Source organism: Echeneis naucrates, chromosome 6, assembly GCF_900963305.1.
Source record: "Echeneis naucrates chromosome 6, fEcheNa1.1, whole genome shotgun sequence".
Taxonomy (NCBI): domain Eukaryota; kingdom Metazoa; phylum Chordata; class Actinopteri; order Carangiformes; family Echeneidae; genus Echeneis; species Echeneis naucrates.
In genome coordinates, this window is record NC_042516.1 from 5,784,510 (window position 1) to 5,808,324 (window position 23,815).

The window sequence follows — 23,815 nt, forward strand, 5'->3', positions numbered from 1 at the left end:
ACTTCCCATTCAGTGATGCCATCTTTGGTCTCTTTCTGTATCTTGACTGCCACCAATTCTTTAGTTATCAAATCCCAGCACTTTTCCAAAGGCGCCTTCTCCAGTGAAATCAATTACCTTTTAGAATGTGGTGTTCCTTTGGAGAAGATCTCCTACTGCAACTTAAATTTCTGAAGGCATATCTGCAGAAAAATTTTTCAAATGCATTTGAAAGGTAGCAAAGTTGCCTACTGTATCATTCTGTGGACAATCAGAACGGAAATTACCTGTGCAGGTCATGTGCAGGTTTTATGTGTGAGTGGCTTTGATGATGTCAAAAATTATGTTTTGAAGGACTCAAAAGCAAAAGGTGAAAAAGTCAAAGATGGAGATTTAAATATATTATTGAAGAAACAAACAAATAAACAAATAAATAAATAAACAATCCATGCACAGTAAATAAAAAAGTAGAAGCAAATAGGCAAAAATACTCAAATGTCTCCAAACTTTCAGAAAAAAATTCTTAAAAAAAGATTTAAGAAAGTTTAAAGGTAATAAAAATAACACTTAGCGTAAACTAGATGGAAATCACAAAATCCTTGTATATATACATATATATATATATGTATATATATATATATATGTTTATATTATGATTGTATCTGTTTATATATATATATATATGTATATATATATATAAACAGATACAATCAGTTAAATGCAAACTAAAAGGTGTGTCTTGAGCCTCCTTTTAACAATATCGACAGTCTCTGTGGCCCTGAGGCTCTCTGGCAGGCTGTTCCAGAGTTGTGGACCATAATGTCTGAATACAGCCTCACCGTGGGTTTTGGTTCCAACTCGCGGAATGGTTAAAAGGCTGGTGCCAGAGGACCTCAGGGTCCGTGAGGGCTGATATAATAAAAGCAAGTCAGATAAATACGATGGCCCAAGACCGTTAAGACACTTAAAAACTAGTAAAAGAACCTTAAAATCGATCCTGAAACGGACAGGGAGCCAATGCAGTGACTCTAAAACTGGTGCAATGTGCTCCGGCCCTCTGGTCCTCGTCAGCACGCGAGCGAGCTGAGTTCTGTAGCAATTGTAGATTATTAATACTCTTTTTAGGAAGGCCAGAGAGCAGGGCATTACAATAATCTAAACGGCGAGAGATAAAAGCATGTATCAGCACCTCAATGAGAGAGAAACGAATGGACCCTGGCTATGTTCTTCAGATAAAAACCTATCTTCGTAATATTCTTTATGTGTGGAGTAAAAGTCAACAATAACGCCCAGGTACTTTACAGATTGTGACGGTTTAAAATCTTGTAGTTTTGGTAAAAGTTTATCTCTCTGGCCTTCAGGGCTAATGACTAAAACCTCTGTTTTCTCCTCTCCTGGTTTCTTTTTTCTCACAGTTTTTGTTAAAAGAGGAGCTACTGCATCGATTGATGTCTTGAGTTTGTTATTAAAATCATCAACGATAAAATCACAAGGTGCAGGTAAAATTTCAGCAGGAGTGCTCTTTAAGATCTCAAGAAAATTTGCAATCACTTCAGAAGCAAGACAACGATTCCTCACCGTTCCCACCGGGGCTTCCTGATGGCTAAAACTGGTGATGTTGAAAAACACACAGCCAATCAGACACAGCCAGGTCAACAACAGAAGGCACACCAGTGGCGGGCCATAGCTTATGACCAAGTCGAGGCTGCGTCCTCCGTTGTGACTGGGCTGTGTGACATGCTGCTTAAAATCCATACAGTTTAAAAGATTTAAAAATTCAGTCATGGTGGGATCTGAATTGTCCAAGTGTATGTTAAAATCACCAGTTCTTAAAACCTTTTTATAGGTGGAATGTAAAATTGATAAAAGTTCAGAAAATTCACTGATAAAAGAGGGCTGGTGTTTGGGTGGTCTATAGATAGTCATACATAAAATCGGGGGACTGCTAAAAACAAAGGCGTGATGTTCCAATGATGTGCATTGAGTAACAGAAATATCCTCTGTTCTCATGGAGTTTGAAATTATTGTGGCAGTCACACCACCTCTTCTACCACTCCTGTTAAAGAATAAAAAAATAAAATTGGGTGGGGAAGCCTCAGTGAGAACAGCTGGTGCATCAGAGCTGAGCCACAGGGTTGTAGGTGGGCTGGTTGATTCAGAGTGACTGTTGATGATGTTGACATGAATCAGATTGTGACGGGAAAGGCGGGGAGGTGTAATGGGACAGTGGATGTGTCCTGACCTGTTGTGTGTGATGACTGAAATGCATAAGCATAAATGTGTCCTGATACAGAAAATCTTAAAAATCTTTTTCTGATTTAAATCACATATGTATGTAGAAACAGGAAAATTTTGAGTTGGGAAATGTATATATTCGAGGGAAGACCATTGTGACTATAAAACTGCAGTGCCAATAATAAATTACTGCTAATTACCTCGTGTTTTGTAAAATTTAACACAAAAATAACATCATTTGATACAGGAAGTGCTGTATAGTTTTGTTTTTTTTTTTTGGAAGCGTTTTATAGTTACATAATTTAAGATCAAGTAATACCCAGTTTTATTGGAATTGTTTTAAGTTATTCTACCATATCGTTTGCAATATTAATAATTTTTTTTTCCAATTCTAAAATAAAATAAAAAAATAAAATAAAGTTATGACATCATAGATCCAGCAACAGCACAGTCTGCCCACAACTAACGCCCCCGAAAACCAGCCAATGGGATCTGTTCATGTACATTCCCTGACCAATCACGAGTCTCGATAGTGGCCAGGGCTTTTACCTAACCTGCAGGGTTTCAGAGGTCCAGTCCTGTCAAGATTTGCACCGGTGGGAAAAACAAGTCGGTGATCCCCGTTTGCAGTAATGACACAGTGGGTTTACGTCGTTGATGCAGCTCTCGCCATGTCTCCTTTCTCCTTTATCTAGCGGAAGGTGAGAAACGACGCGACGTTAATTCCCCTCAGCGGCGCAGCTCGCTAACGTTAGCCTGCGATGATGTGTCAGTTAGCTAGTTGCCAAAGTAGAGTTAGCTAATCCTGGCTAACAGCATCTGGCAAATATTCAAACACTTATCGTTTACAGTTGTTTATGCCCTCTATGAATCGAGTTGGTTGTGACGCCTGAAAATACACACATCACTATGGTTGTAGCGTTATCCTACTTAGTGTAGTTGTTGTAGGGTGTTAGCTGCCTAGCTTCATTTAAGATCTCTTATTCTATGAAAGGTTTTCTTTAAGTGTGCCCTAAAGTGGCATTATTTTTACTTAGTTTTGAATAGCAACGTAGCCAGAACTGGAAACTAATGATCTCATGGTATATGGCTAAGGTAGCATATTACATAATCCTACTTGAGTCAACATTAAAATCCTTTCTCACCAACGTCAGTGTAGGTTATTCACTATAACATTGCCCCATATGCAAAGTACAGTATGCAAAAATTTACAGTTGAAGACCTCAATCTTGATGGCACATGGTTGTTTAATAACTGTCTGGCAAGTCTGTCAACTCAGCTGATATGAGCTACTGTAGTGTCTAATCAGGTCAGACTTGGTCTGACCTTTCCACAAGTACTTTTGCACCTGCATTGAAAAGTTGTTCCCTCTTCAGCTGCAAGTAAAAAAAAAAATGTCCATGTTCATGCTTTGTAATTGTCAATCTTTCCTCCTCAGGTGCACGCTACAATTATGGAGTTTTGAAAAGGAAAGTGAGAATTTGGGGGGGAAGGGGGCCTTTCCCCTCATGTTTGATGGTTGGGCAGCTGGGCAGGAAGGTCAGAGGGTTGTTGTAAAATTTGCTTTTTGTAAATCAGTAGATGAAAAACTATTTTTGCATTGACATTGAAAGATATACTTTTGTATAAAAAAGTTTTGTATTTATTGAATCGTTTATGTCATTGTACACTATAAGCACCTTAGTTTGTGTTCAAGTCTTGGTCGAAATGGTGGACTGAAAGAAGTCACAAAGGCTCTGGGGATGCTAGGGTGCGGTGGAACCTCAACACAAGCACAATTCTAGCACTCCAAACCATCAAGACCTTTTGTTGATACATTATTTTTCATATATCTTTTTGCCTCTTAGAGAGCAACTCTCGCGTTTGTTGCAGTTTTCTTTTTTTTTTTTTTTGGTTTGTTGCCTTACATTACATTGTTTTTTAGTTTGTTTGCAATTGTGTGGTGGTTGGCTGTCAGAAGAACTTTGTAATACGTAAGGGAAGAGTCTCCATTGAAGATTTGGTATAGGTCAGAATGAGTCTGGCACAACCAGATTGCACCCCAAAATGCCGCTCACAGAAGCATGCAGAAGATGTTATTGCTGCTGTGACGAGTGGATCTGAGGGGCAGCTGCGGGCGTTCTTGACCTTATATTGTCACAATGCGACTACCTTGCGGGATGCCTTTGGTCGCACAGCCCTACACCTGGCAGCCTCGTTGGGAAAGAGGGCCCTGCTGGACTGGTTGCTGGAGAGTAAGAGTGCTGACCTAATGGTAAAGGATAAAGAGTCTGGCTGGACCGCTCTGCATCGTAGTGTCTTCTATGGACAGATCCACTGTCTCATATCACTGATCAAGGTATGTGTTCAAGTGGCTCATCAGAAATATGCTGTAAATTTTGTTACATGTTAGTCAGTTGACATAAATTACAGACTAGGGAGGGCATATTTACTGAACCAGTGAAATCAGTGCTATATCATATAACCATAATGCTAAATGCAATACGGGGACTACATTATTGTAAAAATTAAACTTTCTCCTTGCTTTGTATTATTTTGAGCATGCATATTTAATCTGGATTGGCTGGGAAGAGTAATTTTCAAGAATTTGGCACCCATTTAAATTTTCTTTCCTTCAGCATGGAGGACCTCTCTCCACCCATGACAAGGATGGTCTTTCTGTCTTGGACCTGACAATGAAGGATCGACCAGTACACGTTGCGTTCAAAAACACTGGTAATAAAAGTTGAAATTGTTGTAGATGAATATGACGCCTCAACATGAATCCCTTACCTATTTAGTTTGATTTTGGCCCATGAGCATCATGGTGATTCACTTGTACTTTATTGGGATTTCAATCTATCACTTTTCTTTTTTTTTTGGCCACGGTATCATTTCTTTAATCTACAAGTGGACGTTGTGTTGTTGCTAAGAGTATAATTGTTTTTTCTTGCCTTATAGACCCAACTGAAGTATACACATGGGGAAACAATACTAATTTCAGTCTCGGTCATGGTAATCAGGAGAGCCGACACCACCCTGAACTTGTGGATGTGTTTGCCAGGACTGGAGTTTACATCAAGCAGGTAGGCTAACAACACCATCCACAGCTCTCCAGGGAAGTGTTTTCCTATTGCAAAAGGCTTCCACACCTGAAATCCTCACTCTTGTGTCACAACAGATTCACACCTCAACTCTGTGCCAACATGGTACATCTGAAAAAAGAAATAAAAACAACAAATAAACAAACAACAAAAAAAAAATCAATGCACAGGGGTACTCCAGAAAAAGCACACCACCTGGGTAAAACAGCAAAACAATCCTTCCCGCAGAGCAGTGCTTTACACAATCTTCCCCTAAAGGAACACCAAGATTTATAAAAACGTTTTCTAAAGCATGTGTCATGCACAATTTCCACAATTCACAGATTTATATTCTTTACACTTGAGGATTTTAATGTAACATAAAATTGGGTGTTTTAGAAACCAGACATATTTCATTTGAAGGCATCCTGAAGTAAACAATGGACATCATTTTAGGTTAACTGTGGCTTTGGGTAGTGTGGGATAAAAATGAAACCATCTATCAGAACTATTATTAGAGTCAAAGAGATAGTATAGCCGATCTATCAGTCATGAGCTGATCAGCTTTGTCTTGTTTTGTTGGGACTTTGTTGAGACAGTTAGTGGTGGTTAGTGGCATGGTTAGAAAGCCAGGCTACAATTTCATGCATTTGTCAGTTAGATGCTCTTAGTGTGATTAATATAGCTGCTGACACCGGAGCAGCTACCCCCTGTGCTGTGTGTACACAGTAGTTATTAGTTTTAATAGATTAAAAAATGCAGCATGAGTATTAGGTAGCTCGTGACAGTAATTCGTTCTCAAAGCTTGGCATCTGAACCCATATGTGTGTTTAGTTAGAAATAATTCATCTGGCTTTCCGTCACTCTATTATTGCTATTTACTCAAGAAACTCTATTTGAGGTGTTTTCCAACCTGGAAAAATGTGTTATTTCATATAGCCATGTAGGGGGCAGGGGGATCTGATTTCATGACCACACAATGACCCAGTGGCACAGCTAATAGTCTTTGTCTTCTTTGTCCAATCCAGCAGGTGCCAGAGGTTAAATATTAATTCCACAATGACATGTTTTTAATTAAATGAACTACATTGGTGTGTATGCATGTGAGTGATTGTCCACATCAATGTGATACTTCAGGAAACATCCCTGCACTCTATTGACGGCTTGAGGGGACCCATTTATTAGTAATGATGTTTGCTTTTCCACTTGTGCCCTGGCCTTTATTGGCAGTGTGTTTTACTACCACTACAAGAGGACTTGGCTGGAGGACATGGAAAGAGATGCATCGCGGCTTCTGCTCTGAGGTCAAAATGACAATGACAACAGCCCTAATCAGCTCAAAATAATAATATGTTGTTTTGTTTTTTCCCACCCCCTTCCAAAGACAGGACACGTAGTACTTAAAGAGACACTGTTCCAGCAGGAAATCACAAATATGTTGATGTTAAATCTCATCTCCTTCCTTAGGTGGTACTGTGTAAGTTCCACTCTGTGTTCCTGTCTCAGAAAGGCCAGGTGTTCACCTGTGGTCATGGACAAGGAGGACGACTTGGCCATGGAGATGAACAGACTTACTTGGTGAGACTTGTTGCTTATAAGGTTATGATGGTAATTTTGGTATCACCTTTTATACAGGAAATTACTCTTGCAGTTACAGGAACAACAGTGAAGATTTAGGACCAGTGTTTTCTTAGAGTATGTCTTTACTTGTGATAATTATCTTACTAACCAGAAAATCAGGTGACACCAACACGTTTGGATATAAGACTTATTACTACAGAGGCAAGAACTGAGAAGCTGGTGTAACACATTAGTGTTGGATGAAGTCACATTGTGCTTTTTTGTAACTGGTTTAGCTTGTGTAGAATTTCTTGCTTAATGCAATAATTATCAACCTACTCAATCTACAAGAGGAAATACTTAAAAGGAATATTCATTTTAGTCTGTTTGGTTTCATTTTAGGCTCAAAAACTCAATTAATGAGTATTAATTCTATATGAGACAGTCATGTTGTTTGTAGCAGCCTCTTCAATGACCAGAGCCACATAAACACAACCAACATTTCATACTTGATATGTTCTTCTATTTTGACAAGGCTGGAAACTAACTTGTTTATTAAATGGTATTTCTAGTGTTGCCACGCTGACTATTCATTCTTGGAGTTCAAAATGTTTGTCTGTGGACAGTGACAAATTGTGTGGCTTTTAAGAATAATGGTTGCACAGACAGTGGCTTCTTCTTGCATAAATGTGATGATAAAATTGTTAAATGATTTATACAATTTGAAAACCTATTTCTTATCTGTCATTACCACACACCTTACACGCTTTACACTTACATTCTGCGTGCATCATTCCGCACCTTTGCTAACACACAAATACAATTATTGCTGTGCTGGTAGAATGCATTGTTTGTGAAGCACAGTGTTGGGCTGGTATCAGCAGTAGCTTTATGCAGTAACATTTACTTAACACATCAAAAGACTGGATCAGTGCTGAAAATAATAAGGCTGTCTTGGTGCTGACAGCAGACAAATGATGATGAAGAGATACCATTAAACTCCCATCACGGATCATGCAAATTCTGAATATGCAGGTTGTTTTCTTGGATCTTTGTCACCATCATCTCATTCCTTTCTACAGGTTCCTCGAATGGTAGAGGGTCTTTTGTCTCACCACTGCTCCCAGGTGGCAGCAGCCAAAGATCATACTGTGGTGTTGACAGAAGAGGGATACGTTTACACTTTTGGCCTCAACACCTTCCACCAGTTAGGCTTAGCTCCCCCTCCTGCCTCAGCACATGTGCCTAAACAGGTAGGAGGTACCATGGTTTATACAATTTGGGACTTTTCTATTGTGAATAGGATTTGGTTGTTTTGATGTCTACAATTACATCAGGAAAGATGCCGTAAATGAGCTCTCTATTCAACAGGCTATCGCTGTAATATCTTGTACAGGTTTTCTCCAAGATGTTGAGAGGGAGGACAGTGATTGGCGTTGCAGCAGGAAAGTTCCACACAGTGCTTTGGACTAGGGAGGCTGTTTATACAATGGGACTCAATGGAGGCCAGCTAGGTAGGTGTCAACATATCCATACAAGAGCAAGATTAGTACTAAGTATTAAACACCAATTGTTAACAGGTAACTTGGAATGTGAACATACAGAACATTCTGAACTCTTTTGTCATTTTATGTACAGGTTACCTCCTGGATCCGAATGGGGAAAAATGCGTGACAGCCCCGCGGCAGGTATCAGCCCTGCACCACAAAGATGTTACCATTGCCATGGCAGCAGCTAGTGATGGAGCGACAGTAGTTGTGACAGAAAAGGGGGACGTCTACCTATTGGCTGACTATCAGTGCAAGAAAATGGCCGCAAGGTGAATTAAACTGTAAAACCTAAACCACTGCTCATAACACTACTAAAATGTGAAAAATCATTTAGCCTTGTTTTCAATCTTCTTGTATTAAGCGACAAAAATCTGAAAATGTTTCATACATATCCAAAGCTGCCATAAATTATCCTCATGATGTTTATTTTGTATTTCTAGCAGTGTTCCAAAATATAATTGGAGTTGCCTCACAGATTCAAAAAGCTGCCATATTGTGTTGATTTTTGTAGGTTATGTCCCAGAACTGGTGTCCCAGTGCAGAAATAGCTAATTTCTTGCTACTTCCCCATAATGACAAAAAGTGCATCTTAAGATACAGTTGAGCAGTCTTTTTGAGCCACCAGAGGAACTGTCCCTGCTGTATCACTTCTGGTATTGTCATCAGGCCTTGTTTAAATAACAGCTGATAACAACTAATGAAAATATGTTGCAGCAGAAAATGGAAGTTAAGAGAAATGAATGCTTGCTCATTAAATAGCAATAACCTAACTTTAGATTTACCTAATAAAGTGATTAATATGATGTATTTAAATCATTAGCATTCTTTTTTCAAAGTATGTTTGCTTTGCTCTGTTCAGACAGCTCAACATTAAGAAGGTCCTGGTCAGTGGTGGCAGTCTGGACCACCGTGTGGATCCACAGAACCTCAATGAGGGAGGAGGGGAAAAGGTGGCCATCTTGGCACTAGATGAAGCAGGGAGGGTGAGTGCGATTATCATAACATAAAATGAGAAATGTTTTTCATCATGCTGTTTAGGCATGTGGTGGGGAGAAACATTAGTCAACGCTTGAAATTAATTTATGATTCAATGAAACTGAAGCTTTATTTCACAATTTTTCTTCTTTAGTTTATAAATGTTTGCATAATGAGAGTATGTAATACTGGTATTTTTAAAATTGTTTCATTTTCTGTATTGTTATCTAACCTATGGTGTTATACAATAGTACAATCACAGTTATACAATGTAGACACAATAGGGCCTAAAAAGGTTCCTATAGCTGAAAAGGGTGACTAAGAATAACATTTCCTCCACTATATTTTTTTCCCCCCCTGTCAGGTGTTTTGCTGGCGTTCTTCTGGCAGCTCGGTAAGACAGTGCCGGTGGGCGTACGGGCGTCAGGTTTTCATGTCGGACATAGCTCTCAGCAAGAACAGCATGATGTTTGTGACTCAGGAGGGGGAGGGCTTCAGTGGCGTGTGGGCCGGAGAGTATAAGAAGTACGGTGAAAAGAAAGGTGAGGAATTTTAAATTTCAATTTTAAAGTTAGTGATAGTTGATAAAGGCTGATTATCAGTCCCTCCAGGCAATGTAAATCTTGCAATCGCAATAATTAATGCACATTTAAAGCAAACTTTGCGTTATTCGTGACAGTTTGCACTCCCATGATTTTCCTGCAAAAAGGTAAAATGCACCCTGTGAGATTCTGGAGGGACTAGATAATAAGATTCTGAAGATCACAGTGAAGAAGATTCTGAGAGGCCCAAACCAATAACTTAATGTTTCCAAAGAGACAAGATAATGAGCAAACAACCATGAAGGCATCATGAAAGCAGGTTTTTAAAGATAGACTTTGACAATTGATTAAATTTATAATTTTCCTATTTCATTTTACAGACATCAGCGTGGAGGTTTGTGGCAGTTCAGATGCTGCGACTCTGTACGAGCGAATCCGCCTGGAGAAACTCTCCTATGTCCACAGAGCTGTCAGCATCACCATGGACTCTAAAGGTCGGAATTTTGGAGTGCTTCAGGCTGACCCCAAAACAAGGTGGGATATAATGTTATGCAGTCGTGCTCATAAGTCTGCAGCAAATAGACTTAGGCATATACTGTTAGGCCAATGTTAGGCCAATGTGAGACAGTGGGTTAGATGATATGAAAGACACTTGAGTGAAAAAAATCAAAAGGTGAGTTATTTCAGACAGAAATCCATAGTCTACCAATCAGTGGCAAGGGGAGGCTAGGTAATCCAGATCCCGGAAGATCTGATTTGAAATATAGAGTTGCTTCTTGTGACTTTCCTCCTCAATCAAATCTATAATTACTATGTTTCATACATAACAACATCTTTCAACATCACACACTTTGTCTGTTGATAATCAATTACAACATAGCTCAAACATCACTTTCGACTATCCACTGTAAAAGGTATGAGCAATTGCTTGTGCTTTGACCGGCTTTCAGTATCTCAATGACTAATCATACATATTTGTACAACTCTTAAAAGAAGGATAAACTCATAACTTTTGAATGTAAAAGGTATTTCTAAAGAAATTACAACATAGAAACAAACAAGCCATCTTTTATTTAACTCTGCCACCTAGAGGTGGGAATCTTGAAGAGATAACCATGTAGGGCATTCACCTAACAAACTTTATCTGTGATCAGTGACAACCTCTGAATTCTCATGTTGACACATTTAGCTCATTGGGCCTAAAGCAAAATAGAGAACTTTTTAGCTGACTCTAAATGGGTCTAAAATTGCCAGTACACTTTTGTATATTTTTAAGAACAAATGCTTAATAGTTTCTTTGTTTGCTATCAGATGGACTTTATCTTATTCAAAAGTCTATGTTTTTATTTCAATGGGCTCTCTTTGAAGTCAAAATTATTTTATTTTTGTCTGTGATGACAAAATTGATGAATAAATAATTTTTGAATTATTTGAATTTTTCAATTGTGCAATGACGTCCTCCATGTGTTTTTCCAATCCAGTCTGTATGAGATTCCCACCATTTCGCCATCCTCCTTCTGCGAACACTTCCAAAGCCTACTGAATGAGGCAGATGAAACTGACAACATCCATGACGTAACACTTCAGGCCGCCGATCGCACCTTCCCTGCTCACAAGTATATTTTATCCATGAGGTCTGAGTTTTTCCGGAAAGTGTTTATTTCCAAACACTGTGGACTTGATGAGGATCTCGAGAAAGAAGTGAGGAAGAGTGAAGATGCTGTGGGGTGTGATTTACTCATTTTTGAAAAAATCCCACCAGACATGCTGGAATATGCCCTGCATTTCATCTACACTGACTCCTGCGAGCTGCTGGTACACGGGGCCCGACCAAGAGTGTCGGGGACCCATACAGGACAAATCCAGGTAAAGCCTTTTAGCAAAAGAATTCTGATTTACTATATGTAATTTACCTTCAGCCTGTATAAAATATTTGCATATAACCTAAATTATTTGCAACTGGACATGTTGACGAACGTGCCCTTGAATCAGCTGTAGTTTTCTCATTAAGACTGCGTTTGTTATCTTGGCCAGGATACAGAGCAACAGCAGCTTATCAGCAGCCTGCAGGACTTGGACCTGAGAAGTTGTTCAGCCCTTGACGTATACCGCTCCCTTCCCTCCGCAACTAGAGGAGATGATGAGAAGGCCAAGAGCAGGGGCTCTAAGCCTGGCAAGAAGATGAGACGAGGCAAAGGTGACAAGGCAGGAGCCAATGATGGTGGGGCCAATCCTGTCAAAATCTTGCAGGGTGTTGCAAAGAAGCTCAGCCTGGGCAGCCTTTCAGCAAGGTGAGAGAAGTGCTCTATAACCTGAGTCACAATCAAAATTGTTATCATTCGTTGTTAATTGTGCTCTCTTTATTGCTTGACAGACTCGATGGAGTCAAATATGAAAATGGAAAAATCAGTTGCATCCGCAAGAAAAGTGGCAACAAACCCAAATTCTGCCATAAGAAATGGTGGGTGTGTTAGTGCACATTATTAGTTGTAGCTGTAGATAAGATAAAATAATAAATTCATATTAAAGTGTTGATTGTCTTCTTTTGTCTTCCCAGCTCCTACCTTTGTGATGTTACGCTGAAATCTGAAGATGGGAAAGAATTTCCTTGCCACAAAAGTGTCCTGTGTGCCAGGCTAGGTGAGATGACAAGACACACGTTTACTGTCACTTATTTAAATAGAAGCTGAAACTGAGAGCTTTGAAAGTAAAAAAGAAAATTACAGCAATGTAACAACATTTGTTTTCTGCAGAATATTTCAACAGTATGCTTGGAAACCCATGGATTGAGGTTTGCCATTACCTTTATTCTAGTTGTATCAACTCTATGATTTGATTTATGATCTATGAGCTTTTAGGCATGAATACAATTTGGTTTGTGCCCCCTCAGGCCACATCCTGTAATGCACTGGAGATGCCAACTAGCTCAGAGATCCTTCAGGTCATTCTCGAGTATATTTACACAGACGAGTCTCCCACCATTAAAGGTAACTGCTCAAGTTAAAACTGACTTCAAGTAGATATGCTCCATGATTCTGTGGTTGATAAATGTCCTAGTTTTACTAAATTCACATGAACAGTTAAAGGGTTCATACTAACGGTACTTGAACCTCTTCCCTGGATTGACAGAGGCGCTGAACGTGGAGTTTGTCTGCAATGTGCTGGTTGTGGCTGACCAGCTGCTGATCACACGACTGAAGGAGATGTGTGAAGTTGTCATCACAGAGAATTGTAGGTTTTCCCTTTCTTTTTCGCCTCACCTTGTTTTACTACACTATTCTTTTTAACCAGCTCTTTTAATTTGCACATAATGCTGTCATGTAAAATCACTTTGGATTGATTTGAAGATTAAAAACAGCTTATCGCGTGAGTTTGAAATTAAAGTTTGAGTATTGTCTTAGAGGAACTTCTTCAATTTTAGCGCACATGTTTACTTGGAATGGAGAGCTGGGCTTTGAAAGGTCAGAGTAACCTCACCAAGCACAGTTTTGGCCCTAATAGAATAGATCATGTGCTAAATATAATGCAATTTAACATCAATGATGAGTAGAGATCATCATTTTATGATGAAGTTATGTCCACAACATGCTTTGGCAGTAAAACATCACAGACATGAATTTAACAGCAAATCTTGCAAATCTGATCAACTGCAGATGGTCTCATTTGACATTGTAGTTTAATTTAGTGATAACATTTTTTAGAAAAAATAAAAATGCCTCTACTGCCTCTATCAGTGCTGAATTGACTCCCTGGGAAGCCATACTAATCCCATAAAAACCTTTTACTGTGTTCTTCATAATCGCTGTCTTTTAAACAGATACATTTTTTGGATCTGTGCCCCATCACACTGTGAATTTTTTTGAAATTTGACAAAGCTGTGTATTATTAGAATAACTGGCACGGCCAAAGCCTGAAAACATGGGTCTATATAGGTGCCTGTTTTTCTCTTTCCAGTGACTCTAAAGAATGCCGCCGAGTTGCTGGAGTTTGCCACAATGTACAACGCAGACCAGCTGAAACTCTCCTGTCTCCAGTTCATTGTGCTCAACATGGCTGCCATGCTGGAGTCAAAGTGAGAATCAAGCATTTATTTTGAAAGGTCTTTTGATCCAGCTGTCAGCATTACAAAGGGCCTATGTAGATATATTTAAAATACTATAATGAATCTCTTTCAAGAGTCTTGCTAAAATTGTAAATTACAGCATCAAGAGTCAAAGTTTTATATACTATCACTCGCTCATCTTCAACCGCGTATCCGTTTCTGGGTCACGGGGGATGCTGGAGCCAATCCCAGCTCTCTCTGGGTGAGGGCGGGGTACACCCCTGGTCACCAGTCCATCACAAGGACAACACACAGAAAGAGACAGAGACCAACAGCCATTCACATTCAGAACTACGGACAATTTAGTGTCACCTATTAATCCAAACATAATGTCTTTGGACGGTGGGAGGAAACTGGAGTACCCGCGGAAACCCACACAGGCATGGGGAGAACATGCAAACTCTGCATAGAAAGGCCCCAGGCCTGGGAACCAAACTCACAACCCTCTTATTGTGGAGCAAGAGCGCTATCTGCTACCCCACTGTGGTTTCCCCAGTTTATATAATGTTTTTCATATAATTGTTCTGTTTTGTGTCTGCCCTTTTCTATCCTTGTGTGCTTCCCTCAGGGCTCTGGATATTCTCAGTGATGAGGTGCTTGTGGATCTTTCTGCAGCTTACAGGAAGATGGTGAGTTACATCTCATCCCAAAAAACAACCCCCATATTCATTTTTCCTTCCTTGAATTGAATGTTGTGCTAAAGAAACACAAATGCTAGATGTGTGTTTTCATTTTTTCATTGTTCACTGTAGTGATTGCAGGTGTCTCTCAAAATCAATCTTTGTTTATATTATGTAAGTATTCCTAATGACTGGTATCTTGAGCCGGAGTTAAATTATTATTGCAATTTTTTTGTTGTCGTATCAGATTCCTGCCATGCAAAGAAGAATTATCACTCCATACCCCAGCGCTCCAGACCTCAGAGCCTACGAGGCGGAAGACCTGGAGCTCCCATTCAGCCCCAGACCAGAGGCTGAGCAGGATCACTCCTGCAGGTACACCGGCAGAACTCTTAATCTTTCCTTAATTATTGAGCGAGGTGGAGAGTTTCATATTGTTCTGTAATTGACCAAATGGCTTACTTCAAGGAATATAAAAGGAGAAAGAAGTAGTTTAGTCTTGTGGACTAACCTCTGTTAAACAATCATTTGGATGCAGGCTGGAAATACGCTGATTTGTGATAAGTTACTATATTATTTTAAATTTCAGAAAACCCAGAAATACATAGGAAATTTTAAATCCTCTTAAAGAATTTAAAATGTTGAGCTCCAAAAATAATCTGTTACTTATGATCCACAATTGAACTCCCCAGGGATATTATGTTAAGGAAGGCCAAAATGAAGGCTAAAAAGAAACCCAGGCGACGATCTGACAGCTCAGGGGGCTACACTCTGTCTGATATCATTCAAAGCCCCCCAACTGCAGGTACACTTACAACTCATAACAAGACTATACCACCATTTTTTTTCTTTTTGAGCAAAATATAAAATAGTTTTCTTAAGACATGTTCTCTCCCCTCTCTCAGTGGTCTCCTCCTGCCTGGTGAAGTCAGGCAAGGCTAACTCGACAGAGTCCCTGCAGGAACTGCTCACCTCAGACTCAGAGAGCAGCTGCATGGGGGTGGGCAGTCCGAGAGACATTCAGTCACCCATCCTCCATGACAGAGCTGAGGTTAATATCTGACCAATACGACATGTGCAGCATTATTGCACACATAATGTAACACATGCCTCGCATTTTGAATGATTTTACATCTGAGATCCACAGTGCTTTTGCTCTTGAACAAGTGAACTGTCACATAATATGACATTGAGCATATAAAATGTAGATGTACAAAACAATCAAAGGCAAATGTTTTCTTATTACTTGCAGGATGAGAAGACTTTTACTCAGAGACTTAAGACTCCACCCAGCACCCCTATTACCCTCAGAAATGGCTTACCAACCCATCCTAACTCTGCTGGACAAATCATCCCTAATGTCCTGCCTTGGTAAGATGGACTGGATCATCTCTATGTCTTCAGGCATATTTTGTCCCTTTAAAAAAGAAAAAAAGAGAAAAAAGAAAAAAAAGAAAATAAATATATGTATGTGTGTGTGTGTGTGTGTGTGTGTGTGTGTGTGTGTGTGTATGTGTGTGTGTGTGTGTGTATATATATATATATATATATATATATATAATTGTATGTGTACACACACACAATTAATTGTTTCTTCTTTTCTTCCAAAAAGCTACAAAGTCCACAAAGCATAGATTATTATTATTATTATCAGATTTCAGATTTGAAAATACTCACAATATACTTTTTAACAGCAAATTTTATTTCCTCCTGCTTTTGAGGAGGAGGCTTACAGAAGGAAAGGAATGTTTTTATCCCTAGTTAATAAATTATCTTTGGAAGTTGAGCTGCATGTCCATCTTGCTTTGTATGTGTGACTATTTTATTGTGATCTGCAGCCCTACTCGCCCACCCCCAGTCTTGGATCTGAGGAAAATCATGGACATGGAAGCCAACTCTGTGCATACCCTTGGAGCAACTCCTAAAAGCCCTGGAAGGTATGCGACATTCATTTACAATAAACTGAAAATAAACTGGGGTTTATGTTTACCAGTTTAGTAATTGTAAGTAACAAGATTCTACCCAGGTAGAAGAAAGAAGGAAAGCATTTCTGCTCCTCAAGAGTGGACATAATTTCTTTTACTGTTCTCCTTAGTTCAGTGTGCACGCATATTCCCTCCTGTTTGCAGTTCCAACTCCAGCATCAAGCACTCCCCTGTTCCCACCAAGTTGTCCCAGAAGCAGAGGAAGATGCTGGCCATGGCCAACAAGGACGCCAGTGCGGAGTCCACAGCATCCAAACCAACCCCCACAGTTACCCCTTCCAGAAGCAGTGGGAACGCATGGTGAGTGGGTCCTCTTGATTGGTTTACAGTCTGTCACTGGTTGCACAATTTTACCGGCTCCTCAGTTTCATACGTAATGTAGATCATTGCGTGTTTTTTAAGATACTTTTAGTTTTAAACAGCAACTAGAGAGAAATTAAGCATGGTGCAAGCTTAAAAGACAATTGATCTGGTGTGCAAACTCACACACAATGTGTATTTTACAACAAATGCAATATTGCAGTTTCCCCACTGAGGAAAATATAGGAGTTTGAATTTGACATGTCAACTAAGGAGCAGTAAGATCCTGTAGAGAAAAATGTCACATGGGAGCTTCTGTGTTAAGTAAATTTTATTACTGCAATGCATTGTCTTAATAAATTTTCACTGACTTCATATGTACCTGTCAGAAGTGAAAAGTTCTCAGCATTGTAAAATTGTTGATGCTCTACAGACTGCAATAAAATCATATTAGATTATTTTTACACCATCTGATAAAATGAAGGAAAACACGGGTTTATCACATAAGCTGTAACTCTGGAGCTGTCGGTGAACAGGATCCTTTGGACAACTTGAGTATTAATGTTGTCATTGTAAAAACACAATTTCCATAATGGTAGAGGAAATGTAACGTATGGCTGTAGAGCTTTTTAGGCATACAATGCTTGATGAAATCACTGACAGCTGATGCAAAGATCTGCTTTGGGTTGGTAGACGCAGCAGTGCAGCAGACTTCCCTCACCTCCACCTACATACACTTCTCTCATGTCATTCATTTCTGTCTGAAGGGCTACAGCAGTTCAGTCCCCTCCCTCCTCATGCTCCTTTCGGGCGCTGCTGGAGGAAGAGGAGAACCGCTTAATTGGAGCAAGACACACTGGAACACAGAGGAGCTATAGTGCTTTGGGATCCCCTGTCACTCCTACAGGCGCTGCCAGGAGAGTCACATTTAAATGTGCTGAAAACAGTGAGCCAGAGAAACAGATTGGGTAAGTATATCACTGACAAGCGAATACACTTTGAAGCAGAAACAGGCATCACAGAACTACTTCTGTTTCTGTACCACTGGTTTCCATTTGGTGGCACTGTTGAGATATCTTCATAAAACTGTCTCAAGGTTGTTTAAAGTCAGTAATACACACACAGACACACATACTCTTTGTATTCATGAAGCTGAATGACCACAGTTCTAGCCACACTTATTAGAATACCTAATATAACCCTCACATACGGCAAATGGCATTTTTCAATGCTCATTAAATCAAGGCAAGCTCAAATGAATAACAAAGTTTTTGAGTCCATAAAAAAATAAAAGATTAAAAAAATGATCAAAAATAAAATGGAACCTAACAATGACTGTCAACTCGGACTGGCTCTGTTGGGAGGATAAAGATTTATAAAATATTTACTTCTGTTACTTGTCTAGGATTTAAAGATCTAAAGTGCAATGAGGCTTTGGTCCAGCTGAGGTTAACAGCTCTAAATGACCCAGTACAGCTGGGTTGACCTGCCCACAGACACTGAGTCAGCCTGACCTTGACTGCATCCCCAGACAGCTGGACAAACAGCTCACACACAGACTCACAAGTCCAACCCCAGGCCATAAAAATATATTCCCAACTGTAGTAATTACTTGCTTTGATTATATGTATCAGACCTGTTTTGGTAAAAGAAAAAAAGAATACTGGAAATTTTGGATAGTTTATACAGGTTCTCAGTCATTTCAGTCAAGTGTATCTTAACAGTCTTTAGTTAGTGCACCTCTTTTTTTCTGATGATCCTCTTTGTCCTTGGTCCATGCTGCAATCTCCAATCGCCAGTCACTCAAGTGAAATCTGTGAAATCTGTGAAATCATTCAGATTCAATAAGGGCAGAAATCATGTTAAAACAGATCATACAGAACAGGGAGCAGGTTTCAGGTTCCTCTTGGTATTCGGATGACACAGACAATTTCAAGGCTTAGGAAGCAGCAGCAGTTTCAATGCCCTCTTGCACTTCTGCTTCCAGATTTTTTTTATCCCGATCTGATAGAGATGCCTCTATAATCTTCAATCATTTCAATCATAACAAACTACTAATGCAGTCTCTCGACACAACTTTCGGAGAGTATGCATATTCATTGAGGAAGTTTTTTGTTCTGCATTCTGGTTTTTGATTAAAATATGCTTTAGAGTGTGTGTAAAAGCAAACTGACATTTCTTTACGTTCATGCTTTGCAACAAAATATTGTGGGTTTTTTTTTTTTTTTTTTTTTCCCCCCCCAAGTGTGTGTGTGTAGGTATACCTGTGTTTTATGTCTTTGTTAGGCTTCTCATGAGTTTCCAGAACAGAGCATACTGCAGATAGATTATATTTTAAGCAGTGATGATGGGGGGGGGGGGGGGGTTCAATCAACCATATTCCTTATTCCGACAATTCCATTATCTGTGTTCAACTGACAATGTAGAAGTCATTTCACACTCTAAGGTGAAAAGCTGTGCTTTCCATCTCATGAATCTTCCTGATGATTTCAAGCCTCTCACTCACTGTAGGTGAATTGGCAAATATTTATGAATTAATACAAAACTGCTACTGTACAGTCAATATTTTCAGGGGGTTTCTATCTTTCCCTGCAGATTTGCCAAATAAAATATCATCAGTGTGTTGCAATATTGTCCAAATACTTTGTAGCACCACAACATCTGGTGATTTTTCTCATCATTTACAAAATTTCTCAAACATGTATGGTCCATTGCTATTGGAACTGTACTGAAAAAACTATTCACATCATCTTACAAAAAGTAAAAGAAAAAGAAGAAAAAAATAGTTTGAAAGATTTTGGAACTGTCAATGCCCAGAATGGCATATTTTTTCCCAATTTCTTTTGAGATGTATTGGTGTAGCAGTCAACACCTGAATGAGTAATGTAATTAATGTGTCGCATTTTCCTTTATTATATTACAGTAAGCACCAGTACCTTTATTTATCCAGGACTTCAATCTAAAGTTCATACTTCTAACTTAGCTATTTCAGTTTCTTTATAACCTCAGCCATTGAGGCCCTATATACTCACCCTAAACACCCTGTAATTTTTTTAATGGGGTGAAGAGAGGGAATAATCATTAAGATTAGAATGAGCATTTTTCATTCAAATTTTGTTTGAGAGAATAAAGCAGGACCTCCATTAGCTCTGCGTTGGCTTCTTCCGTCCATTGTGGTGCTTCAGTTAGCCTTGTATCATTGTTGTTTACACCATCTGTTTAACAAATTTTAGATTTAAAGATTTAACGTCCTGCATTAAATGTTGTTTTAAAAGCTGATTAGAGATGAGTTTTCAGGTTTTGTTTATATCTGCCTAGGTCTTAGATAGTTTTAGTGAAGCAAAGTCCCCCTTACATATTCTATTTATACTGTGTTTTTTGGTTGGTGGTGGTGTTTGTGGGAACAAAAACTACAATAAGGGTGATGGATCAAAACGCTACAAAATTGACTAGGAGAGTTTTCAATCTATGTCACTGTCTTGAGACACACGGTGGATGTCCGCTTTTGCAATATTGTTTCTTCATCATCCATTATCATACAGTAAACAGCCAGCCACCCTCACATTCATCCCTATGCACAGTTTAGAATCACTATTGACCAATTGTGTGTGCCTTTGGGAAGAAGCTGTAGTACCTGGACAGAACCACGCAAACTGAAAACCATCATGCTGTAATGTATGATGACTGGAGTCCACACAGGATATGCAAATGTATTTTAAGTCTACCCTACACACAAGCTTGTCAGTTAAACTCTGGTCCATGCCCATCCTCATTCTGTCCCTGACTCTCTCCCGGTGTTTCACCCGTCTCTCCCCTCAGGCCTTGGGTGCTGGGTGCAATGGGTAGCCCTCCTCCCTGCTCGCTGGTGACCTTTGCCTCCATTGTGGAAGAGGAGAAGCAGCAGGAAGCGGCACTGATCCGAAGCCGAGAAAAGCCACTGGCACTCATCCAGGTAATGCACCTTGTGTGGTGCGTTAGTACTCACACGTTCACACACATTCACACCTCTGCGTGACTGAATGAATATATAACTTGAATGTGCAGCATCCAAAGTGGGAAAAGAGAGTAGGGCTCTCATTTCTCCCATCCATCATATCTAGCCAATGAAAATCTCATGAATATCTCATTCTGTGGAGTGCTGGTTTGAAATGAGGTCCTGCAGTTTTTTTTTTTCATGACTCTATTCCTCTTCAGCTGTTGCCAGGCTTCTGTCAGCACCTTCACAGAACACTTTTTTTCTTGTGGTTTTCTGGTTGCCATTATACAAAATGCTCTTATTATCATTATGCTCTCAATGTCTGCATTTTTCCCCTTTGGCCTCAAGTGGAGCGTGGTTATGCTAGCCATAATATCCCAAGTCCTATATCCTTTTCCTGTCTCTTTTTGTCCTTCATAGATTGAAGAGCGAGCCATTCAAGACCTTCTGTTCCATTATAAGGCACGTGACAACCCTGATGAGCTGATAGTGGTGGAGAGGTCTTCCAGAGGACCCATGGCAGTCCCAACCTGGAACAAACACTGAAGTCATGGCTGCTATCTACCATCAAAGTGAGAACAGCCCTTGAAGTTGTCACTGTTCATTTTTCCTGTAACCATCAGTCCTTGGTGAGAAGTACAAATCCATGCTCCCCTCTGCAGTGTTACTTTAAATCTTTATTTTATTGCTGCTCATTATTTTGCTGTTGTGTGTGTGGTAGAGTGAGTGACCTTTTGGGCCAGGGATTACCTGTGCATGTTTATTTTGTTTGTAGATGAGGTTATGTCTATGTAAAAATAAATAATTTCCTAAATAAATATTGTTAGTTTTAGGAAGATTGAGTTGCCAAAGAAATGAGTATAAAAGATGATGATAAAGCCAGAAAATGGGTCCAAAGTACATCACCTTGAGGTTTTGTGTGTTAAATCAATGAATGCTCTCAATGTGATTAAGAACGTAAGAGTGCCAATTATATAGGCCATCAGCCTTGTTTAAGAAGTAAATTGTTTACCAAGGCAGTACCTTTTGAGTTTCTTCTTACTTTTACCGTCTTAATACACTGTTTTGGCCCACTGCTAAAACAAATTTGCAGTGACATGGTAATCCACTAATATGTTTTAAATAAAGGATTGTTTGATGCAGGTCTAGTGTTTGGCAAATACCAAGCGTGGTTGACTGTGTGACACTTGCTTTCTGGTCTTTGAAGTTATCACTAGCATGTTTTAAGAAAAGGTGGTGTACCTTTCTCAAATAATGGTGATGTGCACAGATACAGCAGCTACATTTATTTCCCATTATTTTTATTTCTGTCATCATTTAGTTGCTTTTTTCCTCCAGGGCTTTTTTTTTTTTTTTTCCTCTTCCCCCTAGAGCCAAGTAAGCTCAGTCGGTACCTCAGATCTGGGCCATGATATCTCATTTTGAGATGCCATATATTTGTGTCTGTGTGTGTGGATGAGTGAGACATAAGGCTGTAAAGCGAAAATGGCATGCAATAAAATATCTCAGCTGTGTAATGACCCTGTCTCCTGTGTTTCAGTTTAGGCTGCAGTGGATAGAACAGACACATTTAATTTTTCCAATTATTCCCTTGTTTTTTATCTCTTTTAAAACTGAAACTTGGCTCTTTATTAAAAAATGTAGCTCTCACTGCATCTAATAAAGGTAACATTTAATCTCCTGACACCTCATCTGCCCAGCATTAGCAAAGGACCATTATGAAGTCTCTGTCTTTAATTAACTGTGATGACCCTGACCTGAGCAGAGAGTGTGCCGATCTAGGGATTTTATTGGCTATAATTACAGGTAGAGCATCACATCGGAAGTCAGGGAAAGACAGCTTGTGAGGGAAATATTAATTGCAGATTAGGACATATTAGCTAGTGCGGAGATGACACATGAATCAAAGCCTTGGAGAGACACGCTGCCTCTTTGTCATACCACAATGTGCCAGGTTCCCATTCATCCAGGTCATAGTCATCCAAAGAGAAGTGAGTCAAGAGGGACTGGACTAGGTTCTATATCCTTGAAGATGTTTTTGCCTCTCATCCAAGAGACTTCCTCAGTTCGTGCCGTCTGACTAGGTGAAGCTAGTGTGACTGGCTGGTGATGACACTAAAATATATAGCCTCAAAGGAGTCGTCGTCCATGCTAATGAACGTCACTGGCTCATTAGAGGTCAGATGTTGGGAACATAGATGGCTTCCTTCAACCGTCTTTCAAACGATCTATTTTCCCTGTCCATAATCTGTACATTATTGTCCTCAAAAGAGCATGACATCTTCTTTAAATATAGATAGAGCGCCGAGTCTATCCTGGAGGAGTTTGGTATTCTCTGTTGTGCCATTCATTTGTGATGGGGCTGTTTTATTTCCCCTCTGTGGATCACTACGGTCCTCCTTGCATTGGACAGCAGACACCAGATTGCTTTTTTGGTTGTGTGGTTCCGGGTCTTCAGGGATGAACCGATACTACACAACTAACTCCATGCTGACAGCACGGGCCTGGAAAACCATGTGTATCTTTTCAGAAGGACTGCTCATCCTGAGCATCTGTGCCCTGAATAAAAATGCTGTGATTTTGTAGGTGTTGGAGTGCCACATGACATGATTTGAATTTCAAGCATGAAAAAGCAGCTCACATAGTGTGCTCGGATGTGCCCTCTATATGTCTTTATGATATCTTCATAGACATATAGATGATATCTTTCCCCCGACCACAGTCTTATCAATGCCCCTTCATCTACACTACATGCAAAATTTTCTGTATCAACTATTTTTGTGACCATTTGGGAACATTTCCAAAATCTGTTTGGAGCTGTTTTAACCTTTTCTCCATCACTTTTAGATACAGTACAGGCCAAAAGTCTGGAAACACCTTCTCATTCAAATGAATAGGAAAGTGTGTCTAAACTTTTGGCCTGTACTGT

At 39.6% G+C, this 23,815-nt stretch overlaps 1 protein-coding gene across 1 annotated transcript; it reads left to right on the forward strand.

The window, feature by feature from the left end:
- Positions 1–2,767: 2,767 nt before the first annotated feature.
- On the forward strand, positions 2,768–22,406 carry ibtk (inhibitor of Bruton agammaglobulinemia tyrosine kinase). The gene is made up of 29 exons (XM_029503818.1): positions 2,768–2,915; positions 3,653–4,552; positions 4,833–4,929; positions 5,155–5,279; positions 6,744–6,854; positions 7,919–8,089; positions 8,233–8,350; positions 8,475–8,655; positions 9,246–9,369; positions 9,726–9,903; positions 10,284–10,437; positions 11,385–11,769; positions 11,938–12,194; positions 12,278–12,364; positions 12,461–12,543; positions 12,657–12,694; positions 12,794–12,890; positions 13,033–13,134; positions 13,858–13,975; positions 14,574–14,634; positions 14,873–15,000; positions 15,318–15,430; positions 15,531–15,676; positions 15,878–15,996; positions 16,464–16,562; positions 16,755–16,910; positions 17,678–17,878; positions 20,730–20,862; positions 21,307–22,406. Exons 2-29 carry the CDS (start codon positions 4,229–4,231, stop codon positions 21,430–21,432), a joined length of 4,032 nt encoding a protein of 1,343 aa, XP_029359678.1. The 5' UTR covers positions 2,768–2,915; positions 3,653–4,228; the 3' UTR covers positions 21,433–22,406.
- The last annotated feature ends 1,409 nt before the right edge of the window (positions 22,407–23,815 follow it).

What these genes read in the sequence shown, in the direction of transcription:
- ibtk (XM_029503818.1), top strand. Translation starts at nt 4,229, where the DNA reads ATGAGTCTGGCACAACCAGATTGCACCCCAAAATGCCGCTCACAGAAG. An exon ending in TGCAAGAAAATGGCCGCAAG is followed by an intron (nt 8,656 to 9,245) that starts GTGAATTAAACT and finishes TGCTCTGTTCAG; the next exon opens with ACAGCTCAACATTAAGAAGG. An exon ending in CGAGTCTCCCACCATTAAAG is followed by an intron (nt 12,891 to 13,032) that starts GTAACTGCTCAA and finishes CTGGATTGACAG; the next exon opens with AGGCGCTGAACGTGGAGTTT.